Below are 26,978 nucleotides of genomic sequence, written 5' to 3' on the forward strand. Positions count from 1 at the left end.
ATGTGACTGGTCTATGCCTTCCTGCCACATGTCCTCTGTCTTGCAAACAACAGAGCTGACCCAGAAGCTGATGCCTGGCAAGAGCAGCTGGTCCATAGCAATTGTCCACAGCCCAGCTCAAGTGCGAAAGCACAAGCAGCGTAAGGCATCTTACTGCCTCCTCACAGATGTGCTTATTTGGTGGGTGCTGCAAAATAAAGAGTCTGCTCACAGGAGGTGACTTTAGGGTGTCTGAATCCTGGAAGGGAGGCAGGGGGGATTGAACTGGGAGACCCAAGAGCCATCCTTTCTTTAGGTTGTTGGCAGCTGTTTAATTTGTGAGATCTTAGAAGATGTGCAGCACCTGGGACATGCAGTCCCTTGGTTTCTGAGACTTGCCAGGGGTTTCATGTAAATACCATGCAGAAACCAGCAAGAAAGGTCCCATGCCCTGAGTAACCTAAGAAAGTTTGCATGTCTCTACTGGGATTTGGTACCAATGCATCAAACACAGGATTTAGTGTGGAAAATTATCACCTGGACAAATCCCTGAAGAGTAAATAGGATCTCAGGAGATTGTATCTGCTCTTGGATTAATGATGTTTTTTGATAATCAGTGTATAGGTTTCTGAAGTTACGCAGGGATCAATGTAATTACTGGATTTGTAGCTGTGGGGTGTGAACATTATGTATGGTTGTGCTCCAGCTGCCTGTGAAAGACAGCAGCATTGGTGAAATCCATTCTAGAATGTGTTTTAACACATGAAAAATATTAACATTTGCCTGTTACTGTAGAATCAATGAGTTTTTAAACAAATGAAATTAAATTCTAGTACACCTAATTTATCATTTTAAGAAAGAACTAATTCCTCTGATAAAACCCCCCTAAAATGCAGAGTGCTGAATGTATATGTGTTCTAGGGATTTTATTTATTACTGATAGGAATTTTTAAAATTTCTTTAAGTTTTCAAAATTCTGTATATGCCGGAGTAGGTATTCAATAAAAAAGAGAAATTTTGCATACAGTTATTATGGCATTTGGGCACAGAATCTGGATGCAGATACCTTCAAGTAACTTAGCTCTTCTTACTTGCCAAGTGTTGTGCATTTGCTGAAAAAAGGAGAAACACATCTAAGGACCGAACATTTCCTGTGCAGGAAAAGGCACTCCTGCATCTCCTGCATGGGGCAGAAAATTAGAGGAGAGCACTGACCCTGAAGTAGTTTTCATCCAAGTCATTGGTCTACAACAAATAAAAATTTTCACTGACAGTACCAAAATGTATGGATCAATTGGAAGATAAATTTCTCATCATTTCATGGAGTTGCCATATCTTCATTATGTATTTATATAAAATAAAACCAAAAAGCCAGGGCAGACACTGGCTCTGAGAATGTCTGAACTGCTCTAATACCTGTGGGTTTGGACTGCTACTGAAAAATAGTTTGCTCCAAGACAAACCTTGTGTAGAGGCATTAACATTAATCTCTGGGGATAGGAAATAAACTGTGTGGATTTGGGATCATGGATCGGTCCTCAACTTGCTTCTTTTACTTAGTGAAATGCAATAGCAGAATAATTACTTTCTCTGCAGAGACAATATTGGTCCATAGTTCTAGTCCTAGTCCACTGAATTTGGAGCAGAAGGATGTTTTCATGCCTATCGGAATTGACAGCCAGCTGAAAACATCCAGATGTTTTGGCTTTGCATGAAGTGTCTAATCTTTGCCAGCTGCCAAAAAAAATGCACCCACTAAAGTCTAACATTTCTCTTATAAATAGAGCCTGGAAAATGTACAAAAAAATTTGAAAAATTGTTAATTGATGTAATTCCATCGATATTTTAGATTATGTTAGAAGAAAACAATTAAATTATTTCTTTTGGCTTATTAATAACGCTTGTTAATAACTGACAACAGTTCTAAAAAAGAATTATTGAATTGTTTTTTCAGTTCCTGAGGTCTTTATTTTTGATATCTCATTCTGTTTACACCTGCCTCTATTAAGACACGGAATGGAATATACATGCATGGAATATATCTGTCTTCCTTTTAAAGTGCCTGACTGAATTAGTCTCTGTGCTCCCATTTCACTAACAAATGCTGTTTCCCTGCAGGTGAATCATAAGGTCTCAATCACCCCCAATAACACCACAGTAAGATCACGTTCTCTGTGTTACCTTGCTTTAATGGAAAGTCTTTGCTCCAGTCTGACAATGAGCTGAGGATCTAACTTAGCAGTGAGCACAGGTTTGAGAAAGGAATTAAATAAAATAATCCCCGGAGCTCCCTTTTGGCCCAAAACACTGTGATTCTAGTGTTTCTTGAAAATGTCAGCTGATGGACTTTAGCATGCTTATTTTCTTTTTGCTAAGACTATGGGTGAAATAATGGGTTTATGTAGTGATGTTAAAAGGAGAAATATAGTAAATGATGCACTAGTTCTCTCTAAAGCCTAAAAATGATGAGCTTTTTAAGTGGAACTTTATCTTGGAAAGATATATTTAAGTGCACGAGAAGCCATACTTACCACCTATATCTACAAACTCTCTAGTGTAGAGTACTGTCTGTTACATTATGGGTAGTACATTAGACTTACAGCAACTGGAGAAAGTTGTGATTAAACCAACACTGTCCCAAAAAACCCAACCCAGTCAGATGTAGCCCATCCATGTATGCTCTGTCAGAATTTACAGTAGATTTTCATACAGAAAACTGAAGTGCATCGGATTTTAAGTACACTCAGCCAGATGTGTGAAAGAAGGAAGTAATTTATTCCTTATCAGAAAAAAGTGAATGAAATAATTTCATCAAGCATGGCAAGCTGGGCTTCCTTTAGATTTTCACAGTACTCCATTTAACTCCATTGCAGACACAAAAACAGCTGGATCCTGAGCTCACTGCTTCAGAGTGATGCCAAAACTGAAAGGCTGCTGATTAGGGCCTCTCTTAGTAAAGGCTTAACCTTAAGCTCATGGATGGTGTTCAGTGGGCTAACCATGTAATCACAGCTAGCCATGTCCTTAAGTGTTTCAGCATGTCAGAAAAACCATACTCTGCATTTAAAAAAAATGCATGGGAAGGTGATGTTCAGAAAGGAATTATCTAGCTCTGGTCTGGTGGGTGTGTCTAGTTCTTTCTTACCTCACCTTTTCTACCAGAGACTTTGCCTGGTCCTGCAGCCTGATGTTAATCAGACTGAGAGGCCAAATTAATTTTTAATTGCACTGTCATGCAATTCCAGATTGCAGGGAAGTGCCATTTTGTTTAATATGAATCTCTCAGCTAGATTGCCTGTAGGAAAAGGAAAGGCTGGATATGCAAAGCCTGAGGAGCTGCACTCCTGTGTTAGTTGGTGGTAGCTGATGGGCAACTTCTCACAGGCTGATATGACTGGGTGCCATTTGCTCCTATTCAAGCCCCATCTGTGGCATCTTCCCTCCCAGTTCTTCTCAACTGCACTGCAGTTGCCACACCAAATTTGATCCCAGGCAAAGCCCTTCAGCCTCTGCTGCTGAGGAATTGTGAATCAACTGCCCAGAAAGTCCCTGTCTGCCTTCAGATCTCATTTCATAGTAAGTATTTTACACAAAGGGCAACATGTTCCACAGTAGGATTTGCAGGGGTTTGCTTTGGAGCAAATGAAGTCCTTGCAGTCACAGTGTATTTCAGAGAAGAGGCAACGAACACATGACTTCAAATGCCTCTGCTAAAGAAAGACTTGGGCCTGTCTCTTTTACATCTTTAGTAGGGGCTCTGATGCCAGAGATGTTTTTCCTCTGCAATACAGCCCTGATTTTTGTCTCACAGGAGAAAACAAATTTGGGGCTGAGTGAAACCATGCTTTGTGTTGTATTTGCCCTCTTCTTGAAACCTACTGGCAGCTCTGCTTAGTAGATCCAGTTAGAAATTATGGTTAATTTAACCGTGTGTAAATTTTCCTAAGAATCAATGGAATTCATCACAACAGACCTCCAGTTAGGTCTCATAGTTATGCTCATGAGCAGCCTTTGAACATTTTTGCAGCTGGCTGTCTGGCTAGATGGCTCAGATGTGCAAATTTCAAGAGGTCATTCAGGAAAAAGTGTAGTCTCTGCTAACCTTTCACAGCCTGCCCATCATTAACTCACCTCACTACCAGGAGACAAGTGCCTCACAACAGGAATTAGCAGGTGACCAGAGCATGGAACTGTCCATCCATGTTTCAGCAAATTTTACTGAGACAAGAGGGCATCTTCACTTCTTCTTTCTTCATCCATTTAGGAAGATTGATGGCACCAACGTGGAGGAGGAGCCCCTTGAGCTGACAGCAGAGGGGCGGCCCGTGCTGGCGAGCAGCCGCCGGCCGGCGCGGTGCGAGTGCTACTGCTGCGGCCTGCCCAAGCGCTACATCATCGCCATCATGAGCGGCCTGGGCTTCTGCATCTCCTTCGGCATCAGGTGCAACCTGGGCGTGGCCATCGTGGAAATGGTCAACAATAACACTGTCTATATCGATGGAAAGCCAGAGCTGCAGGTAAGAAAACAGCTTCCTTTCACTCTTCTGAGCAGATCCCGTTGCAAAATCATCCAAGCGCCACACAGCAAAGTCCTGCGTATAGATAGATTAAAAAACTGGAGGAGGGAGACACACCAGTCTTGATGCACATAGATGTGCAGGCACTTAGTTCCTATTTATGTGATGAAGTCATATTAAAAATCTGTAAGATCTGAGGATTTGCACTGTCATAGAGAGGATGTAAGTACCAGAAATGAAAACTAAATTAGTTTGCATGTCTACCAGGTCCCTGATCTGTCAGTTGTAGACAGATTTTGCTGTGGTGGCAGAAGCTTTTGCTTTTTACTATCTCTCAGGGAAATGTGCTCTGATTACACTACAGAAGGAATCATCAATTATTTTGTGTAGGGCTGCAGCCACTCTATTCATATCAGTGGATAGTTTTCAAGATCTTAAAACAGTCACTGGCAATAAGGCATCAGGTTTTTGACAGTGTGGATTGCTCTCTGGAGCTATTAAGAGCTAGTTGCCAAGCTATTTTCAAATTTGCAGTAGATGGCATGTGGTCCGCAGAAGATCCTACACAGCTTTATCAATGCACCCAAGCAGGTTCAATCCATACCTCAGCATTGCCCATCCTGCCTCTGTATTTAGCTGTGATGTCGAGTGTCCCTTTATGGATTTTATGAACTTGAATCTCTACATTTGCTCTACTTGTTGACTTATTTTTGGATATCTTTTGAATGTTTTTGTCCTAAAGAATTCACAGGAATCTTTACTCTTGAGTGAAATGCTGTGCAATTATTCATCAGCTTTTCTCCTAGATATCTTAACTTTTGTTAGAGAGTGCAGAAAATGTCTATTGTAAGTTTCCAATGTTAAAAGTGTGCCAGTCTCCATGACTCATAATCATAGGAGCCATGTTTAGACTTCCTGCTGAATTTGTGTTTATTCAGTCCAATCCCTTCTCCCTGTGGTCCTGCTGGGACTTCCAGGTTCTGTACTTAAGCAAGAGAAACTATGTGCCTGCATAGGTTGGGAAGCTCAGAAGAGGTAATTTCAGGAAATGGGAATAAATTCCTTCCACAAATCTAAACTCATAGGGTCTGGGCATGAGAACCTCCTCAATCAGGAACTTTTTCCATATCTCATGGTGTTTCTGCCTTTAGAAATTAACACTACCTAGAAACTCAGCTGGAAAATGCTAGTAGAAAATTAGATGTTTAAACAGAAGTGTTTCAGCACAAGAAAGTGGGACACATAAAAATGCATATTTATGGGGAGGGAAACCCTTTAGCCCTCTGTAAACATGTCTGGTCAATTAATGGCATCTCCCTGCAGGTCAAACAATAAGCTGTTTTTCAGTTTGCTTCTTTGTGAGTAAAAAAATCAATGTAGTGGGAAAACTGTTCTTTTTACATGCAGAAAGTAATATTGAAAAAAGAGATGTTAAGGCTTATCACTATAGTTGCCAATTCTCTGTGGTATTTTAGTGACAGTTTTAATTCTGAGTTTAAAAGACATCTGTGCTGCTTCCTCACAGAATGCTTAGCCACCTTTCCCAGACGTGTGATTAGCATGAAAACAGTCATAAAGCACAGCATTGTGGTTTCTTATTGCTCCAAAAGCATTCTTCAGAGCTGAGGGCTCATGGAGAAAAAGTTAACACTGACCTTACAATAGTGTGTATACTGATTCAGGCCCAGAATGGAGGGCAGAAAGGCACCTTGGATCTCCCTCTCTTTGCTTTATTTTCTCTATGTTTTGCCCTGGACTTCGGCTATCCATCTTCTCAGCAATGTATGTAAAAAAATGTCATCAGAAAATAGAAAAGTCCTTGTTCAGGAAGAAATTTGGGAACACTGAAACTGCATGGTATTCAAAGATAAAGTACATGGTAAAAGCATTTCTCGTGGCTGCAGGGATTTTTGACTAGGAACGACCTATGACCAGCCTGTGGCTGTCCTTATGTATCCAAATCCAGCCCTACAACTGGCATCACTTCTGATAAAAGATACACTAATCAGTGGCTAGTGTTACCTAGTTTCATTTTCAGATTGCTTTGTCTCCAGATATCCTTGCCCCCAACTCTTTTCTGCTCCCATGCCATTTAATGCTGACAGTAGATGGTCAGAGTTTGGCCCTGACAGGGAGAATCATGAATAAATCTGACCAGGAAGTGAATCAACCCAAAGGACTTAAGCAACCTTGATAATTTTGGGAGAATGGATATGTCCATTGAAAGGCATCAGGTCCTTCTTATAACTCTGAGCAGTCTTGAAAACAAAGGCTTCAAGATTAAGGAGCCCAGGGGGAAGCAGCGGCAATGTGGCAAAGTTGAAGGTCCAGCATTAGCTACTTTATGGCTGAAACCTTTCCCCCTGCACTCGACTGACAGCTAAGAGCAAAAGCAGTAATCTCGAATGGGAATTGAACATCCTTTTGCCTTAGCTTTGCCTTTCAAGCTCAGCAACCCTGAGCAGCCAGTGTAAAGGGGCTTGATTTGGAGCATGGGGTGACTTCTGTGTGACTTCTAAGCAATAGTTACCTTCAATGAGTATGCTTCACTGGCAGCACGTGTCCCATTTCCCTTACAGACAGCCCAATTCAACTGGGATCCAGAGACTGTAGGACTCATTCATGGCTCTTTTTTCTGGGGTTACATTGTGACACAAATTCCAGGAGGGTTCATCTCAAACAAATTGGCTGCTAACAGGTAAGAAAACAATAACCAAAAGGATTAAGCTTTAGAGCCTGACAACTGTTTTACGCTGTGTAAATGATGATTACTAAAATAGTGAATTAAAGTGTTTGAGAAATGCACATCTGAAACTGAACATTCAGTATTTATGTCTGTAATCAAAAACTGGGACAAGACTTCCATTATGGGTCTGTTGCTGACTCTTTCAATTTAACTTGTTCATCTCAAATATTTACACATTTCTTCTCTAAACAATAATGTATTCTGGAGAGTTCTAGGAAAATCACACCTAATGCTTCCAACCATGGTTGAAGCATTTGTCTTTAAGAAGTTGCCTTAATGCTTTTTAGCTCAACTTAACACCAGTTTTCCATCAGAGTTTGACCTTTCTCCTTTAAAAATTCCCTGTGAACTGAAGCTGAGCATAAAGGAATTACAGAAATATTTATGTTCTGAAGTCACAAATCCATCCTCATGCACACAAATATCCTTGCCATGGCTGGATACAGTACTGACTGTAATTAAGATTGCATAGAACTTCTAGTAGATCCTCCTGATTTCTGCTTGGTGAACTCTGAGAATCTGTACAGATTTTTTTTTTGTGATCAATGTGTTTGCCAGCCAATTTTTTTTTTTTTTAAATTCAACTGCTTCTGAAAATGTGAATAAGAAAAGTAGCTAACTTTGTCAATGTTAACTTTGGCTTTGTACTTTGCTTCAAAAGGTCTTCAGAACTTTGAACATGATCACAAGAGAGAGGGAGGTTGTCTGAAGACAGCTAGTTGTGAATGAACTCATGAGATGTGCACATTAAGGGTATTTGGGATCTTCAGCTAAAAAAACCCAGATGGCTGGTACTAACTTCATTCTCTGCAAACAAGATGTGACATCTACAAATTCTGTCAGAATTGGAAAAGGTCTTTAAAACCAGTTATATATTGTACTTTGCCCCAAATCAAAGTACTTTAATTTCTGCATTCTCAAAGAGCTATAGGGGTTACAAGAATGCCTGAATGTTCTTCCCACCCATATCCCCTTGTGAAAATTGCTCCAGAGCAGAGTCATCCCACAGAATTGCTCAGATTTTTCAGTCCCAACTCTCTCCTGTGCATAACCAAAAGTTACTCAGAGTTCAGTGTTCACTGCTTCTTCAGCACTGTTAGCATCCTCAATTATTCATTTCTCTACCACGTAGCAGTGCCTAGGCAGAATATTTTTCCATCTGCTGAGTAAGACAAATCAAATTAGCTAAGCTTAATTTCTTCTCCAGCTTTTCTAGTCTTGCCACCAGCTTTTGCAGCAGAAGGGCTCCAAAACACAGATGTGCACACTGTTGGCTGAATAATCCAGCATATTATTAGTTTGGCTTTTGTTTCCTTAATTTACTTGTGAATAGTAAAATTAACCTTGTTTATACTGTAACTTGATGTATTCTGTCAGCAGAGTGCTTCCTTAAGTACAGGCTGGCACAAGCACAGAAAGCTCTGTATTTATCCCTGTGAGAGTTTCCAACTCAATCTAATGCCACAACATCATATTATGGATTTGACCATCATAACTGGGTTTAGGAGGAGAATTTGCTGGGGAACAAAAATAGCTGAGCTCAGACAGAATTTCTATTTGCAGTAATAGGATTCACTGAGTCCATATTTTTCCTTTATTCCTTGTTTACCCAACCAGTTTCTGCTTAGGTAGGTTCACCAGTGGTGCCAAGTTTCAGTTTCAGAGGGGTTATTTGCTAAGACACAGGGCAGAACACCAGGGGTTCTGTGGCCAATGCACCCACCAGCCCTAGAAAGACAAAAACTTTCTTTTGTCCCAGCTGCACTTTGGAAATGAGATTCTATCCTATTACTGACCTTACAGATTTAGGCAAAGACTCTTTTGCCACCTGTTTAAATTGTGCAACCTTGAACATATTTTTGGATGATCCACCCCAGGCACTTCTTTAATGCACATAATTATCCATACCAATGTGGGATTCAAGTGGATTTCATAATGGCTGAAAATATCGAGTACTTTATGGTTTGCACCAAAACCCTCTAACACTATGTAATTTACTCTATATATTTATCCAAATTGATGTAGATCTCCATTCCACCAGAGAGTTCATGAACCATTTAATGACACCATCCCTTTAACTTGCTGCTTACCCTCAAACACGCATCTAAATGTGATTTCAGCATTGTTTGGTGGATGCATGAAACATGAGGCACCTCTTGATATCAGTTTTCACTAAGAGCACTCTGCTGGGCAGAGGAGTCTGTAGCTGAAGGAGTCTGTTTTGATCCCAAAGTGGCAGCTGCCCAGGGATCGTGGTAGAGAGGACAGAAGAATATGTGAATTAATTGAAAAAAAATGGAATATTTCTCATCAAGATGGAGACCAACTTCTTTGGAATAAATGTCAGGGAACTGATGAAAAGCTGCTGCCTCTGTGGAAACAATACTCAACCCTTTAAACAGTAGCAGAAGAGTGACTGGTTCTAATTCAGTATAAATCACGAATTTACAACCTAGGCATATTAAGAGTTGGCATTAAAAGAAGTAGCAGAGATTGGAAACTCAATCTTTAGAGACAGCTGTTTGGATAATTAAACATGTTCTGTTTGTTACAGTTTCTTCTTTCACATGCTTACTAATTCACACGGTTTGCTGTAGCTCCCTGAGTCAATAGTGTTATGATAACAGACCTGATGTTTCTATTAGTGGTAAGAAAGAAAAAGGTGAAAGTCTTCTCTTCAGGGATCACAATAGAGAGATAAGTAACACTTATTTCTCAGTTAAATGTTTACTTGGCTCTGAAAGCAGTCTCCTAAATGTCAAGATATGACTGTGGGCTTTGTATTCTAGTTCATATTTTCAGACTGTTCTCTATATAAATCAGTTCCTTTGTCACTTCTCTCTGCCAGCCTACTCAGCTTCTTTGCTTTTGTGCTCATCTGTTTAGTGCTTTCTTGTCACTCAGATAATGAGTTGTCTAGGCATGGGCTGTTGCTTCTGTCAATAGGTGTAGAGAATTTAGATGAAACAGTGTTGTTCTCTGACTGTAAATTTTTCATGCTGTAACACAATCATTAATCCTACTGTGAGTACTAAGACCAGACACAAAAATGAAGTCACATATATTTCCTGTGAATAAGTTTTCAGAGACTGAAATGCAAACAATTGAAATACTTATTTTAAAAAAAAAAGAAAAAATTGTAACAAAATATTTTAAAGTAAGTTTTTAAATATTTCGAAGTGGAACATGAAAACACTTCTGAAAAATAGATAATAATTGTATTCCCTTTCATGTTACTTTTCTCCATAGGGTATTTGGGGCAGCTATCTTTCTAACATCTACACTGAACATGATCATCCCTTCTGCAGCAAGAGTGCATTATGGCTGTGTAATGTTTGTAAGGATTCTTCAAGGTTTGGTGGAGGTAGGAGCACACGCAATTTTGGTCCTTCCAAACAGAGTTTGATTTTGAGATTTGGTTTTAAAAGTTGTAAGATCTCTTGATTAGGGTTTCTGATCGACATACGGTTTTACTTGTTGCTCATTTTTAGATGATAATTTTTTAATTATACTGATTTATATTCCTAAGTTTACTTAAAAGCAAAGAAAAATTCATGTTTCTAGTGCTGCAGTTTGAGCCATTTTAGTTTTCTTGTGCCATTGACTGGACCTACTAAACTGTTTTTACCTCAGAACATATTACTATTCAAGTAATAAATAATCCTGATTGATTTGACATCTTCATACTTAAACAATAGAACTCTTCCAGACTTAGCTAACCCTTCCTATATCATTCCATGAGGACAAACAGCTAGGCAGTAGGGATAGTATCAGCAACTACTTCAAGTGGAATGCAGTGAAAGCAAATCATGTGATGTGTGAAATGTCTGCCAGGGTGTCACGTACCCAGCCTGCCACGGGATGTGGAGTAAGTGGGCTCCGCCGCTGGAGAGAAGCAGGTTGGCTACCACGTCATTCTGTGGTGAGTTGATGGGCTTATATGGTTTATGGAAGCACATATTCCTGTTAGATTTGTTTTATTAATTTCATTATTTGAAAGAGATGTGCAAACCCTCTGCCCTTTGCTACAATCAGCTTGTACCCTATGCTTAGGAACTTGTGAGTCCTTTTTTGTTTAATATGTCATCATTTTATCATTTTAAACCAACACTTAGAATGGCTCTCATAATAAACTGAGTCTAGAGATTCACATGAGTGAAATTATATTGTGTTTTTTAATTTGCTTCATCCTTAGGGATTACATTTATTATACATACTCAATGGATGCTCCTAAACAAACACACACTTAAAAAATATCTTAAAAGCACTTCAGTACTTTAGGCTGGCTGCTCAATATACTGCAGTGGAGGTGTTGTAACTTCTTGCCAGTAGCTGTTCTGCTTCATTCTGTTTTGAGTTATGATCAGACATGTACTTTGCTCTCTTCTCTGAGTCCCTTTCCAATGCTGACAGCTGAAGATGAATGTCTGGAGGAGAAAATGTTCAGTAGAAAATGTAAAAGTCACAGGAAAAAAATTTTGTCCATGAGCAGTGGAGTTGTATGGCTGGGGAAAATACAGCACTAAAAACAAGATAAAGGATAAAAGGAGGAGTGAAGCAAGTGGAAAATGTTTTCATATTATGGGAATTTTATTTTTACTACAGACGACTTCAGGTTTTAGTGATTATTTAGGTGTTTACTTTCTGCAGAAGAACAGATCCAAAGAAAAGCCTCTCCCCACCCTCAGTGTTGTCTCCTTGAAACTCCTAGCATGGGATCTCTAGAGAAAGATTCATCCTTCAGCTTGACACCCATTTTAGTGGCTACAGATCACTGATCCTTGCACTTGAAAGGTGCATAGGAGCAATGAAAAAATTAGGAAACTGCAGGTTAAGCAGGTTCTTGGCTCTTCTATCTACATTCTGGCCTAGAGCTTTTCAATTGCTATAGGAAAAATGAATTACATGAAGATGAGGGAGAAGGATCACTGAATCATTGCAGAGAAGTAATATACAAATGAGTACAACATTAACAAATGTTTATTAACAAAACTCTGTACTACTCTCAAAACCACAAATATCTCATTTCCTAGAATAATTCAGGGCAACACTCTTCACATGAAAAGCCACTGTCACTGTCTTGCACTGAAACCTGATGTCTAGATTGCACTTATATACTCATCTCTTTACACAAGACACTAAGAAATCTATTTCACCAGTGTTACGTATTTCCCAATCAGAAACCTTGGCACAGACCATGTTTTTATCCTTTTTTATCCCCATGTCAACATTTGCCTATTTATTCCAGCTGTTTGTTTATGGTGTTGCTATGAATTAAACATGGTTTCACAGACTCAGGGTTGGTTTGAACACCACCTCTGCTACCAGTGCTTGTGTGGGTATGGGTCTGGGGCCATGACAAGAGCCTCCCAACATATCTGCAGTCATCAGGATTCCCGAACCCCACGAAGGCTTCTGAAACTTCGGCCATTAGCTTCTCCAAAACCCACCTCATACACCACAGTTCCAGGTGGGATTTCCCACTCAAGTGCACACATATAGCTTATGCCTCTGTGGTGGTTTGTCATCAGTCTTGGATTTGCAAATCCTGTTTACTTACCTACAGGGCACAACTCTGCAAAATGAGACTGGTGACCCATGAGGGGTCAATGCTTCCTGTCACCCCAGTCAAAACTTTGGAGCTTCCATCCCATTCTCCATGTTCATAACAAATCAGCCGAACATATCCCTCCAGTTCTGCTCTCATGAACACCTGTCTGGATCATCTGCTCTGAAAGCTGGGCACACCTATCATAGCTGACATATTTTACTAATCTGTTTTCTCTTCAGGGTCTTATGCAGGTGCAGTGGTGGCCATGCCCCTGGCAGGTGTGCTGGTACAGTATATAGGATGGTCATCAGTCTTTTATATTTATGGTGAGTTGTTTAACATGAAGGACCTCTGCCACTAGATCAGTACTGCCAGTTTTTTACTAAAACCGGTCTAACAAGGATGGATCAAAGTTGTTGTGATGAATGAAGAGGTTGCAAATGGGTACTCCAATTAATTCTCTACTAATTGCAGATTCTAAGAGTTTTTATTTCATAATCATCTGTTACAAAATGTAAAATTGCAATGATCAGGCTGCAGCTCATGGTCACCCAGTGACAGGATTGGATGTGGTTGCGAAAGTTCCTCTGCAGCACAAACACTTGTGTGAGACCTGCCTCACAAGTGGGAGTGCATGCTAACAGCGAATGCTACAGCAAATGCTGCTGATGGGGAGCCAAATGGACCTGAAAACTTCTGCCCTGAGAAATCCTCCCCATGCTGCCCATCTTTAATAAAACATCTTTACAAAGCGGTCCCATAGGTATGGCCTTGTGGCTGATCTGTGGTGCCTCATTCTTCCCCTCACAGTGTGGCAGAGGTGGCTCCAACCCAGCCTTGCACATCAGCAGCTCAGTTAAGATGGGTTTTCTCTGTCGTCTCTGGAGATTCAGGACACACCACAAGATTTGCCATTGCCATCTTATGGTGGAGTCCCTTCATGCAGATTGTGACCACATTATGGCCTGTCTGCTTTTTCCTTTCCCAGCTTCTACAGAGAGCTTTCACCCTGCCTTTTCTTTGCCCCATGCATAACGCAATAAAAGAGACAAAATACTCAAATGCTTTGCAAGCAGGCATACAATACACACAGAGTTAGTTGCCATATTCTGTTACTTCCCCGGGCATAATTTCTATGCAGGTTTGGTTTAACTGGCACTTGAAACAAACTTCAAGGCTTGCAGATACTGAAGTGCAGCTTCCTTGGCTTTTAAAATGAAGTTGCTTTTCCTGCCCCTTCAGGAATGTTTGGGATTGTCTGGTACGTGTTTTGGCTGCTTCATGCCTATGAGAGCCCTGCTGCGCATCCAACAATAACCAATGAAGAAAGGATATATATAGAAACAAGTATAGGAGAAGGAGCCAGCCTTGCTACTGCAAGTGTAAGTAAAAAAAGGACTTTTCTTGTTGTCATCTGTGAGCACTTTGCACAAGATGAGCATATGACTGGATGGATACTGTTAGCTGTATAAGAGTGGTGGAACTAGGGGCTTTTGCTTTCATGAAAATTACAGAATCAGGCTCTTGCAGCTGGACAGGATGAGCACAGGAAAACACGTAATGTTGTTTAAGCTCTTGGCTTACAGAGCTTCTCTGAGCTAGGGAGGGAAGGGATGGGTTGGCAGGGGGAACCACATATTCTGGTCTCCTGCTCTTGAGTAACTGTCATGTTTGTTCTAAAAAATATTAATGGATTTAGCTAAATAAGAATCTGACTGCAGATGTTAAATTATCCATCTGCCTTTTGTACTCCTGTTAGGGATGATTGCAAATCTAATAGCTTAAGGAGAGTTTCTGCCCTGCTCACTCTCACAGCAGCTCAGGTGCTTTAAGACTTCTCATCCTCTCTCTGAGAATATCCTGGAAACTTTGAGTTAAAACCTATTTTCCCATCAAACTTCCCTCCATTCCCTTAGGTAACTTTTTTTGCTAGTAGTGAAAAACAAAGGTGTTTCTTGATAAACCGTTCATTCTTAGCTTTCTGTTTTGAACATTCTGGAACAAAGTAACTCCAGTTCTTTCCTCTACATGTTTTGGGCAACAGCCTTGCTAGGAGTGTAAAATACCAGACTGTCCTTTTGGGCATGCTTCTGAAATTTGGCTGAAGTCACTCAGGTCTTGGCTGGAGACACACACACTTGTTCTAGATCATGGATTTTCCTTGCAGTACGGTGGTTTTACTGCAGAGGAAACTAGTACCACCTTCATGGGTACACACACAGCCACAGGCATACAGTGGCCTGTAGAACACAATTAACATTTTTTTCAAAAAAAAGGAGAATATCAATGTGTACTGCCATAGCTACAGATTTCATCTTCTGATTGGAATTCTATTACAAATCAATAGGTCTCTGAAGTATGTTTCCTGCTCTGTGGAGTATTGGAGCAAAAATATTAATTGAAAATGCCAAAAAGCAAGTTACAGAAATTAAATTCTGTATGACAGACCCTTTTTTTTCTGAATTAAATTAATTAGGTTGAAGCAGGTAGCTGCTTGTTGCTGTGCCCCTGCATGTCTCTTAGCTTGGACAACCCTTTTTTCACACTCCTTTCAATAGAATGTCTCAAACTGCATCATTTCAAGAAGTGGGGAATAGCACAAGTTTTTCTCTAGTTTCCTTTGATTCTTTTACTGATGCTGTTATCCCAATAGCAGGATTCCAGAAGACCTCATGTAATTTCAGTAAGCAGGGCAATAGTAGTGCAGTATTCATCTTAAAAATCCTAACTGTTCTAAGAAAATTTCTCTACCTGTTTTTTGCCATTAATTCAAGAGATATATTTCACTTGCATTCTGAGTTATCCTTGGTGTAAGAATGTACCAAACAGGTTTGATAATAAAAGATACTGGTTTTTTATGTTGCCTCTGTGTACCCAATTTTGTGGTATTTTCCCCCTAGAAATTTAGTACTCCCTGGAAGAGATTTTTCACTTCAATGCCAGTTTACGCAATCATTGTGGCAAACTTCTGCAGAAGCTGGACCTTCTATTTGCTCCTTATAAGTCAGCCTGCTTACTTTGAAGAAGTCTTTGGATTTGCAATAAGCAAGGTAAATGTCTGAGATGAAGCAGTGACCTTCAGACCTCATCCTAGGAGATGCACCAGGGGAGGTTTAGGTTGAAGATCAGGAAGAATTTCTTCACTGAAAGGGTGGTTAAATATTGGAATGGTCTGCCCAGAGAGGAGGTGAACATCATCCCTGGAGATGTTCAAGAAATAACTGAACGTGGCACTTAGTGCTACAGTTTAGTTGTTTGAGGAGAAACCAGATAGACCTGGAACCATTACAGTAGGTTATTCCAAGTATTTGGGATGACGTACTTCTTCTGCCCTAATAGAAATAAAAGTATGTGGGCATCAAATTATTAGAAAAAGGGAAGAATGGAGAAGTAATTTTGGGAAATAGTTGATTAAAAGCCACCACTTACCATGAAAAACCACAAAGTAAGTAAGTAAATAGAAATGCACATTTTGTTTGGTGTTGACTGTTTAGCATTTCACCAGGTAATTTTTATCCTCTTCTTGATTTTTGTGACTTTTCATTAGCAATGAAGATAAAATTTTTTATAGATTTATATTCCCTGCCACCGCCATTTCATTCAAATCCAAATAGTTGCGCTCCCTCTTTGGAGCATGAATGAGGAATACACAATAATTTTTTCAGAAAAGTTTTAAAACCCCTTTCCTTTAGCATACATACTTGTTACGTGGTAATTATTTTCAAGCAAGTCTAAGGCCGATAACAAAGAACATCATTATTTATTCTGGGAGCACTGTGTGCCCAGGTTCTGCAAGAGTAGCAGTGGTTATGGCATGGTAGCAATGGCACTCTAAACGGCCAAGTCAGCATGGAGATGAATATTAAAAAAAATGATGTGTGTTTATTCTGGGCTGCTTTTCATTAATGCTAGAGTTGCATCTCTGTGAACCTCACTAATTTAAAACCAGTGTAAAACCCACTGTCAATGTAATGAGGTTGCACACCCCAGAAAGTAAACTCAAACTTCTCACTAAAGTACTGCTTCACAGAAAAGCTTCTCGAAGATGACATACTGATCACTAAAGCTCTACCTCAGGGGTCGTACTGAGTCTGGTCCTGTTTGACATCTTCATTAATGACCTGGATGATGCAGCAGAGTGTACCCTCAGCAGGTTTGCAGATGGCACAAAACTAGCAGCAGTGGCTGATACACTACAGGGTTGTGCTGCTGTACAGAGGAACCCTGGCAGGCTGGAGAAGTGGGCTGACAGGAGCCTCATAAGGAAATGTGTAAACAACGGAAAGTGTAGAGTTCTGCACCTGGGGAGGAGCAAGCCCATGCACTGGTATGTGTTGGGATTTGCCCATCTGGAAAGCAGCTTAGCAGAAAAGAACTGGGGGTCCTGCTGGACACCAGGCTGGACATGAGCCAGCAGTGTGTCCTTGCACTAAACACTAATGGTGCCCTGGGCTGTGTTATGCAAAGGCCAGCAGGTAAAAGGAGGTGATCTTTCCCCTCTACACAGCACTGGTGAGGGCACACCTCAAGTACTGTGTCCAGTTCTGAGCTCCACAGTAAAAGAGAGACATGGACATACTGGACAGAGTCCAATAAATGGCCATGAAAGTAAGGAATGGAAATATTTCTCCTGTGAGGAAAGGCTGAGAGAGCTGGGACTGTTTAGCCTGGAGAAGAGAAGGCTCAGCAGGGTTCTCATCCATATGTACAAATATCTGAAGGGACAGTGTAAAGGAGATGAAAATAGGCTCTTTTCAGTGGTGCCTTGGGCACAAACTGAAACACGGGAGGTTCATTCTGAACATGAGGAAACACTTTTTTACTATTAGAATGACTGTATACTAGAACAGGTTCCCCAGAATGGTGTGGAATCTCCATCCTCAGAGATATACAGAAGCTGTATGGACACATTTCTGGGCAACCTTCTCTAGGTGATCCAGCTTGAGCAGAAGGAAGCTCCTTCCAACCTCAGCCATTCTGGGATTATGGGTTTCTGTGAAAATGAAAAGAAGATGACCATCAGTTTGTAGGCTGTAATCCCACAAGAATAAAAATAAATCCATTTCTTTACATATAAGCTTATTTAATAATTTATAATTATATAATAGTGTCAAGTTTTATGCTGTATGATCTTCAGTCCGTATGCAAATGTGCAGGTTCTTCCTTCCTTTACACAGAGGCAGGTAACAGGGATAGATCTGTTATTCAGGAAGGAGCTTCTTGAGAACATAAATAACAAAAATATATAAAAGCAGTTGAAAACCAAGATAGAGCACTCCAATATCAGGACACATCAGACAGGCCTTTGTGATGTCTATGGCAGAATTTAATATAAAATCTTCAGTGCAGCTCTTTAGAGTAACCATGAGTACTAGGGATATTGCATGGCATTTCTAAGGTGAAATTCTCACTTGTGCTCTGGTTTCTCCTCCTGGACCACAAAGAGATGTTTCTTCCCTCACCCAGTTTTGAGCATCTGCTCTAATCAGATAAAGCGTCTAATGCAGAAGAAAAGAGGTGAAGAAATGTTATGGTTCCTGTTCTCTTGCCCCTAAATCTTGAAGAGGAAATGATAGTAAGCACTCATTTGTCTAATTGCAGGTTGGCCTTTTGTCAGCAGTTCCTCACATGGTCATGACGATCATTGTGCCCATCGGAGGGCAATTAGCTGACTTCTTACGGAGCAGGAAGATCTTAACCACTACCACTGTAAGGAAGGTCATGAACTGTGGAGGTACTACTGGATTCTGAAAATATGACATTCAATTGTTTGCTGCAGTTGATCCAAGCATCATAGTTTAGTCCATGTTTAATTGTAACAAGAGACGATTTACTCAAGATTGCATTTACAGCTGGTTAATCTGAAGTGCTAAAAGCAGAGCTGATGCCTCATGGCATAAATCCTTACTTATATGAGCATGCTTTTAAAAAGGGAGGAGACAAGAAGCCTGGTTAATAATTGAATGGGCAATAGAGTGGTATGATCAAATAGACCCTCATGCTCAGGGATGTCCTGCTGTGTTGCTCGCACACTTGCATGTAAAACTCTCTTTTGCTCTATTTACCAAGGATATCTTGCATCACTACAACCATGAGAAATCAAAGACATTTTTCTCTTTTCTCTATAATGTTTGTGTGTTTGTGATTTTTTCTGCCTTTTGCACAGAGTCACATTCTTGGTTTTTTCCTCTATTGCTCTGTGAATTGACTTCACCAACTGCTTGGGTCATTTATACAGCAGTGAATGAGGAGAAAAAAATAGTATATTCTCAAACAGCAAATACACAAGTATTTCTGCAAATGCACAAAGCTCCCAAGTATGTTCAAGAATAGCTAAAAGATACAAAAGAATTTTCTCTGATTTTAAGCTGCTATTCTGGATAGTGCTTACTAGTATTTTCATGACCAACAATAATTTAAATGTAATTCATTCTCATGTGTTTCATTTGAAGGCTTCGGGATGGAAGCAACCTTGCTTTTGGTGGTTGGCTATTCTCACACAAAAGGTGTGGCAATTTCCTTTCTGGTGTTAGCAGTAGGCTTCAGCGGCTTTGCAATTTCAGGTAAGAGTTAATCTTATTCCTGCTTTTACTATTCATGACAAAAGTGATGTTATTATCCTGACTGGTTTTAATGTCATAATTTCTATTATGTTTGCTCTTAATGTGGCTACTTATGGGGTGTTCTGTATTTCTTCCCATATCAGAAATAATTTACTTCAGTATCTATGACATGTGTTGCACATGGGACATGAAGATTTAAGAAGAACCTGCTCTTTGTTGACGCCAGTTTACATCAGCTTTCTGCTGTTATTTTCTAATATACTTTTACAGTGTCTGTCACCTTTTCGTCCTGTTTAAGCTGTGTCTCTAAAACGAGAGAGAGAGAGAGGGAGAGAAGGAGGGAAAGAGGGATCGAGAGAGAGAGAGAGAGAGAGAGAATTACTCTGCAATGAATAGTTGCACAAGGGCTATCAGTTGCAATCCTGCCCCCAGCCCTAGCATCTGGTTTCTGCTTTCTGTGTTAGCCCTCCCTCTGTTGCATCCTACATCCAGCCCTTCTCCAGAAGAGTTGTTTCTTTCATGGGTATCACCCACGTTTTGTAGTCTCGGGCTGCTTTGTAGCACCATCAGTACCAGCATGACTGAAAAAAACCCCTTTTGTTACAAAGAGTGAAGATTTTGTTATGAAGATTGAAGATCTTCCAAGAAGACTGCCAATAACATGGGTCTATTGAACAAAATTGACCAGCAAAATAACTACTCATCCTCATTTGTTTCAGGATTCTGCAGATGGGAAGTGGTTTTGCTGCTCAGTTACAGGTCCTTTCATAGCTGGCCATTTCTATCAATCAATTTTTATTGCAGGATTTTCCCAGTAGTCTACTTCTTACTTAGTTTATTACCATGCACTTGGAATTCATTGTCACTTCTTGTGATCAACTACAGTTAATATGACTAATTTTCATTACTTAAGGAATGGTAATTATCTGAGCTGATATTTAGCATTTGTTTTTATTTCTTAATAAAATATGTACTCAGAAGACACACTACAGTAAGGGTACTTATTTTTCCTACTGGTTTATATTCTATTTTTTTATCATGTTGTTAAACTGCTACTTAAACCACTGAAATAAATGAATGAAAAAACTCTACTGTGTAAGTAAAAAGAAGACTACTTTGAGGCATTGTTTCCTTAATTAAAAATATTTTCCAAGTGCACTGCTTCAGTATGAGAAAATGGAAAGTACAGACACTTTAAATAGAGCCAAACTAAACTTTATTTTCTGTACAACATAATCTTCAGAGGTGTAATAGGAACGTTGATACCCTTTTCAGGCTGCTTCAGCCAGAATGGCTGTAGAAAGCCCTGTTGGCCTGGTAGTGCAGTGCTGTATAGCTGACCATTGTCTCTCATTTTTTGTAGGATTCAATGTGAATCACTTGGACATAGCCCCTCGTTATGCCAGCATTCTGATGGGCATCTCCAACGGTGTGGGGACGCTGTCGGGAATGGTGTGCCCACTCATTGTTGGTGCAATGACAAAACATAAGGTAATATTTCTCCATGTTTTCTAGGAAAAGGGTTAGGTAATGCAACAAAAGTTAATGCATTTCAAAGATTCCTGGGGATTCCATTTCATCATTGGTCTCTGTTTGTCTTAAACATGCACTTTTTAATACTGCCTTGGCCTGATTCTCAGCTATTATAAACGAAATATCTGTGCAGGGGGGTTTTGTTTTATACCACCTGAGCCTGAGTCCCTGCAATATCTCCATATAACTGTGCAATGCTTATATGACTTGGAAAACTCCTCTACAATGCATCCATACCCCCATGGCAGGGTTCCTAAGCAATCATTGATCTACAATAGTATTTATGTAGTTAGAGAAATCCCTGCATTTCCAACTCCATTAATATTTCACGTGCAAGAGAGAAACTTCACTGTGAGGAAAGATCCCAACAAAGAAACCCAAGTTTTATTATATTTGCTGTAGTTATAAAAATAAAAAAAGTCTTTTCAATGATTCTTATAAATTGTTCAGTCTTCAGCATCAAGAATCAAACAGTGATCATGGTCATTCCTCAATATATGCTAATCCATGCTAATTCAGAGAGTAGTATTTCTTATTACTGGAAATTTAATGAGACCTGCACCATTCTTTCAGACCCGTGAAGAATGGCAGAACGTCTTTCTGATCGCAGCCCTGGTGCACTACAGTGGTGTGATATTCTACGCTGTCTTTGCTTCTGGGGAGAAGCAGGAGTGGGCTGACCCTGAAAACCTCAGCGAAGAGAAATGTGGCATAATTGATCAGGACGAACTGGCTGAAGAAACAGAGATGAACAATGAAACTTTTGTAAGTCCAAAGAAAACATATGGTGCTACCAATCAAAATAGTGAAGTACAGAGAAGGGAATGGAGGAAGCAAAAGCAAGTAACTCAAGACATGGAGGAACAGACTTCTTACCATTATGAAAATGGAAATTTTCAAGATTTGTCTTAATACTCGAAACTGTAAGATTTGTATAGCAGCTATTCCCATGACTCCTTCTGCCTAGCTGCCCCAAATCATCAAGTATCCATATTTATTGTCGTATTCAATTATGTAACATCTGGCCACATGACTAGATTTGAGGGGTGATAGTTCCCTCGTAATGGTGTGTAAGAGGGCTAACGGCAATGGAACTGGGATAAGTGATCCTAGATCCTCTCCCAGCCATTGTATCACCTTGGGAGAGTTTCTGTGACAGTTAGATGACCAGCCCTGGCAGGGCTCCTGCCTGATGCAAGCTGTAGGACTGACTGTAGGAGCAAGGAGTTCCCTCATTTAAACAGAGAAAGGACAAGTGATATCAGATGGTGTATCCACAGTGTAATCCCTGGGTCTCCAGTGGTGTCACAGTCTGTAGTGAGCAGCCCTGCTTTGCCTTTTAAGGATTCCTGTAGGGTGGCATTTGAACTGCTTAATCCATGCCAAACCACAAGCTCATGCTAAAAGATCAGAGCAGAGGGAAAAGCAGATTTATGACAGTAGGCTGTAATTAATTACTAATGGCCACTCAACAAGGGGAAGAGGAACATGTAGTAGAGGTGACATAGGATTGCTTCAACAGTTCCTACAAATTGATTGACAGATATCTTTATATGTGCAGTCCACAGAGTATGGATAAGACAATGAAATGGATATTTGTAAAATTTCTCCCCCTCCAAAGATTTTGTGCTGGCATGAAATAATTTTGAATACAAAATCATCGTTAGTGATGCAATACTATTAATCCTTATGAAAGGAAATCTTAGCCCTGTTTTGATTAGAATTCTCACTCAATTCATTATTGTGAAGTAATTTGAATATATTTTTCTAGTATTATACTGATAGAGCTCCTGGTCTCGACACCAAGAGTCCTCATTTAGGTGACCAAGCTAACTTACAGGAGTAAAGTCTTTAGTTCTGGATCTGTAACTTTTCAATGCCTCAGTCTTGTTCTTGCTGTGAATGAAGCACTGTACCATTTGAGAGTTAACAGGGTACCTATGTATAAAAGTAATTCTCCTCTGCCATTGGTATATATTTGACAGTATAAAGTGGCTTTAGCCTTTTTCTACCATTTTTAGAATCAGCCAGTGGAGCATGCTGTATCATCTCAAACAGTTACCTGCAACTCAGACACTCATTGTGGCATTAATACTCTTTTCAGAATGGATAATTTCAGTAAGCTGTGATTTAATTTGTCTCTCATTATGACTACTGCCTCATTAAACTCAAGTGAAAGCTATCTTGTCTAGCCTAGGCTGTGCTTTGTGATGTTTCAGTGTTACTGATCTCATGTACCATATGCAGCCACTGTGATGCACATGAGATTTGAACATTTCTCAGATGCATTTTGCTGTTATACTGAAGCACAATTGAATAGCATGAGAGCAATTACACTTGTACATTCATTTGAATCCATGGATGATTCATCTTCCCTACAAACAAGTATATTGGGAAGTTAGCTAATTCTCTGTTCATATCTCTTGTTTCTCTTCTACTCAGCAAAATCCAATCTGCAACTGTATATAAATAAGAAGGAAAGTGAGTTGAATGGATACATGCCTAATTTGACTACAGTGAAGACTTTTAATTGGTATGAGCAGATAATTTAATGAAAGGGGTAGTTTTATGGTACAGCTCAACCCTGCTTTATAAAACATCAATTTATTAATCAGCTACTCCAAAAAAAATCCTGTCACTTTATTGTGTTAAGTCAGAGAAGAATATTTTTTTTAAATTCAAAACTTCAGTTTAGACTGGACTTGCTTATTTCACTACTGATATTTAGGCATAATAGGTATAAGAAAATACCTTATTTCTTGCAGGTTATAGTCAGCATTGGCAGATTTAATTGGCAGGAGCTTGGGTCAAATGTTCTCATCAGTCTATCACAATAGCAGGACCAGCTGCTGTCAAACTATTTTGCAACATCCACCACAATTTACAAAAGAATAAGGGCCACTGCTTTGCCTATGTGTAAAGCAAACAGCTTCTTCTTCCCTCTCCAATAATGTAGTATTCATATAGTTGCTACAGGATGTCCAATAGAGGAAACCATATTATGAAAGGATTTAATGTAAGAATCTGTGTAAGTATAATCTGATGGAGAAAAGAGAAGATCAGACAATGTATTATTCTAGAAACAGTAACATTTGCTTAGAAGCAGCATCACTTTTCCAGTAATGATGAAGGGTAACTTTCCTGTCATTAAGAGGAACATAAAGGAAGAAAATGTTGTTATGACAAAGAGCTACAAACATCCCAACAGTTTGGGAAATAGCCAACTGGCCCATGAGAGCTCAGTTGCCCATCTGGTGAGTGTAGCTGCTATTTTTTTTACTGTTGCAGATGTGTCACAGCTGTCACAAGTGACAAGCCACAGCTCGGTTTAGCAGGATCATTTTGTATCCCCAAACAGACTGCACTGATTTAGTTCAGTGGAAGTTTGACTTCAATGGACATTTGAGCATTATTTAATACCCTGAAAGAAATGGCTTAAAAACATCTGGACAAGCTTTTGCATTTAAAAAACCCCTTTCTTTCTTTTCTAAATTTAACTGTTTCCACTAACCCAATATATCAATCCTTACCAGTTCAAGTGACATACATGCCACAGTGCTTTTCCAGGCACTCACAGTCAGATGTTTGGCTTGTCTTTCTCACTTTCCTTTTCACCTGTTTAAATATTTCAGGTATATTGCATGAAGTGTAAACATCAGCACTAGTTGAAAACTACTTCTTTTTCCTGGAAATCTCTGTACTTAATCAACTCTTTGATTTACACAGTGGCTTCCACAATCCTGTACGACAAAGAATAAAGACAACCTATTGAGAACAAACTGACTTTGTAGCTCCAGTTTTGCTGGATGTTTCTATTTGCAACATGCTCCAATAGAAATTTCTTGTGGAGTCTAAGAAAGTACAGTCACTGAGGGTGTTTCTCCTACAAACTGTCTTCTTAAAATCTGTTAGAACTTGGAACATTTAAACAATATGGGAAATTGGCATATCCCACTCAGACTTCTAAAAAGTCGTGTCTCTAATGGTAGTGGATGTGAATAACTCAAGTGATATTTTCTATGGAGAATAGCTTGATTAAACTTCATTTATCACATTGCTTGAATATTTTTCTGTCCCCATGTCCAAAATAACTTTTGCATATTTTCATATATGACAGTGCTCATACAAGTCAGAGTTTGATTTGAAAATGGCTTTCTAATTGTAGAAGGAAGTAGAATTTACTTTGCACTGGAATATAGATCTTAAGTAAGCCAGAGGAAGATTCAGCTCTCCGTAAGTTGAAATGGTAGGATAGTCCACAGAACATGAATTCAAGTCTGAGGAGAGAAAAAGCAGTACAGTAAGTCCCAGAAATATGTCGTTCAGTGTTGTTACCTACTGATCTTCCTTAAAAGAAAGCTGTAGCTTTTATTTCTTTGACAGCTTATATTTTTTAGGCACTACTAGCAGAAGTTTAGTGATAATTAATACTTCTCTTATATTCTTGTGAGAGTTAAACCAAATGTTCCTTGTAGTGAGAAAGGACAAATTAATGACAGAAATTATGAAAAATGCACCTGAGTAGGAACTTCTCCAGGCAAATAATCACTTAGTCCAAAAGAATGTACAGACTTTGGGGTAAAATATATAACAAGGGCATCCAGATGTTAACAAAGTGCCAGGAGGAGTCTCATGTGTAACATAATTAACTGATAGCAAGAAGGTAAAAATCAACTTAAATGCAAACTGTGTTAAGGCTTCACATGTATGTTTCCAACTGACTTCTTTTGACAGTTACAGAGATCTGTAAGTTTTGTCATTATTTTAAGAAAAGGTTTGTAAAAACCAAGATTTTTTATCTTATTTTTCTTTTTATTTTATATTGAAGATCTTAATTTTAGACTGCTATTTAATAATTCATATTTTAAGAGAGAGGAGTATTTCTTGTGATTTAAAGAATAGAAAGAGGACTAGAGAAAAAGAGAAAGCAAATTGCAGCCACAAGGCAATGCAGACAGAGGGCTGACGATGGATAAGAAATCAATTTTCAAATCCTGGAAACAGAACTTGGAGTTCTCTAGATTTTTGAGTTAAAAAACTACAGGATGTGCCAAGATCTAATATTCTGCATCATCCTAGGGTCCAGAGAATTCACTCCAGTCTCATGTCAAAGCTTAACTCTCATGAAATCAGGAATAAATGGAGAGATTAAAAACTCCTCATTCTTATGTCTTCCAAATGCTTATGTTGGATTAGATAACACTGCTGGAAAGGTAACACTACTAATACTATTGCAGCTCTATACGTACATGTAGAAGACAGTCTGACAGGCTCCTTAGTAAAAATGCTTTCAACTACTTACATACTGGTACCAGTTATTTCTCAACTTCCATTTGATAACAGTGTTTAGCTTTGAGAGAAAAAATTGTCCCTTTTTTATCTCAACATTTTTTATTTTTGTGTTTATACTGCTTATCATTTTTACAGTCCTTCTGCATGCAAAATTACATAAGGAAAGAAGGAAATTTATGTAAGAAATGTGGTAAGATTGTACTTCTTTGCGCAGATCTATAGCATAATAAGAGCCAACACACTTTTTCCACAGAATATTTGGTTATTTTAAGTCTTGATCAAAATAAAAATTTGACCCATTTAATTCGTTGTCCCTTATCCCATGTTGTCGTGTACTTCCCCTCAATTTAATTACTGCACTGGATATCTGCAGCAGCTAACAGACTACACTTGTTTATCTATAATCATATTTATCTGCTCAATAAAGTCAGTGCTCAGACACTTGCTGTACAAACTTTTGACAACTATTTTGCTCCTTGTTTTAGACTTTGTTCTACCTGCATGACAAATTCAGAGCTCCTCTGAATAGGTCATGGCTATTTTGTTAAATATGTGTTTGGAAATCACTGGAACTCATGAAAAATACATCTCCATTGGCTCAGAGTTTTGGTTGCCCAGAGGTATCCGACAAATCTTTGAAGCACCAGCCAGGAAGACGACGTTTGTAAACCAGGAAGTATTTTAGTAGCTCCAGTAAAGATACCTCTGCTCTCTGGAGCTGGCAGTCATCACCAAAAACAACATGCCAGGTGCTTTCTCTGAGCTGGGAATAACTGTAATGAACAGCAGAGGAATTA

The 26,978-nt window shown here is 39.3% G+C and overlaps 1 protein-coding gene across 1 annotated transcript in view; it reads left to right on the forward strand.

The window, feature by feature from the left end:
- SLC17A8 (solute carrier family 17 member 8) overlaps window positions 1-26,648 on the forward strand; it is a 28,795-nt gene extending 2,147 nt beyond the window's left edge. The window contains exons 2-12 of the mRNA XM_042026657.1: window positions 4,244-4,496; window positions 7,076-7,194; window positions 10,492-10,606; window positions 11,077-11,164; window positions 13,033-13,119; window positions 14,036-14,175; window positions 15,694-15,843; window positions 18,395-18,527; window positions 19,246-19,356; window positions 20,720-20,847; window positions 21,463-26,648. Coding sequence (XP_041882591.1) covers window positions 4,244-4,496; window positions 7,076-7,194; window positions 10,492-10,606; window positions 11,077-11,164; window positions 13,033-13,119; window positions 14,036-14,175; window positions 15,694-15,843; window positions 18,395-18,527; window positions 19,246-19,356; window positions 20,720-20,847; window positions 21,463-21,801 — 1,663 coding nt within the window. The 3' untranslated portion in view covers window positions 21,802-26,648. The remainder of the gene's footprint in view (window positions 1-4,243; window positions 4,497-7,075; window positions 7,195-10,491; window positions 10,607-11,076; window positions 11,165-13,032; window positions 13,120-14,035; window positions 14,176-15,693; window positions 15,844-18,394; window positions 18,528-19,245; window positions 19,357-20,719; window positions 20,848-21,462) is intronic.
- Window positions 26,649-26,978: the final 330 nt, after the last annotated feature.

The sequence above is a fragment of the Corvus kubaryi genome, unplaced genomic scaffold, assembly GCF_017639235.1.
Source record: "Corvus kubaryi isolate FWS band 111438036 unplaced genomic scaffold, C.kubaryi_AGA036_p1.0 129, whole genome shotgun sequence".
NCBI lineage: Eukaryota > Metazoa > Chordata > Aves > Passeriformes > Corvidae > Corvus > Corvus kubaryi.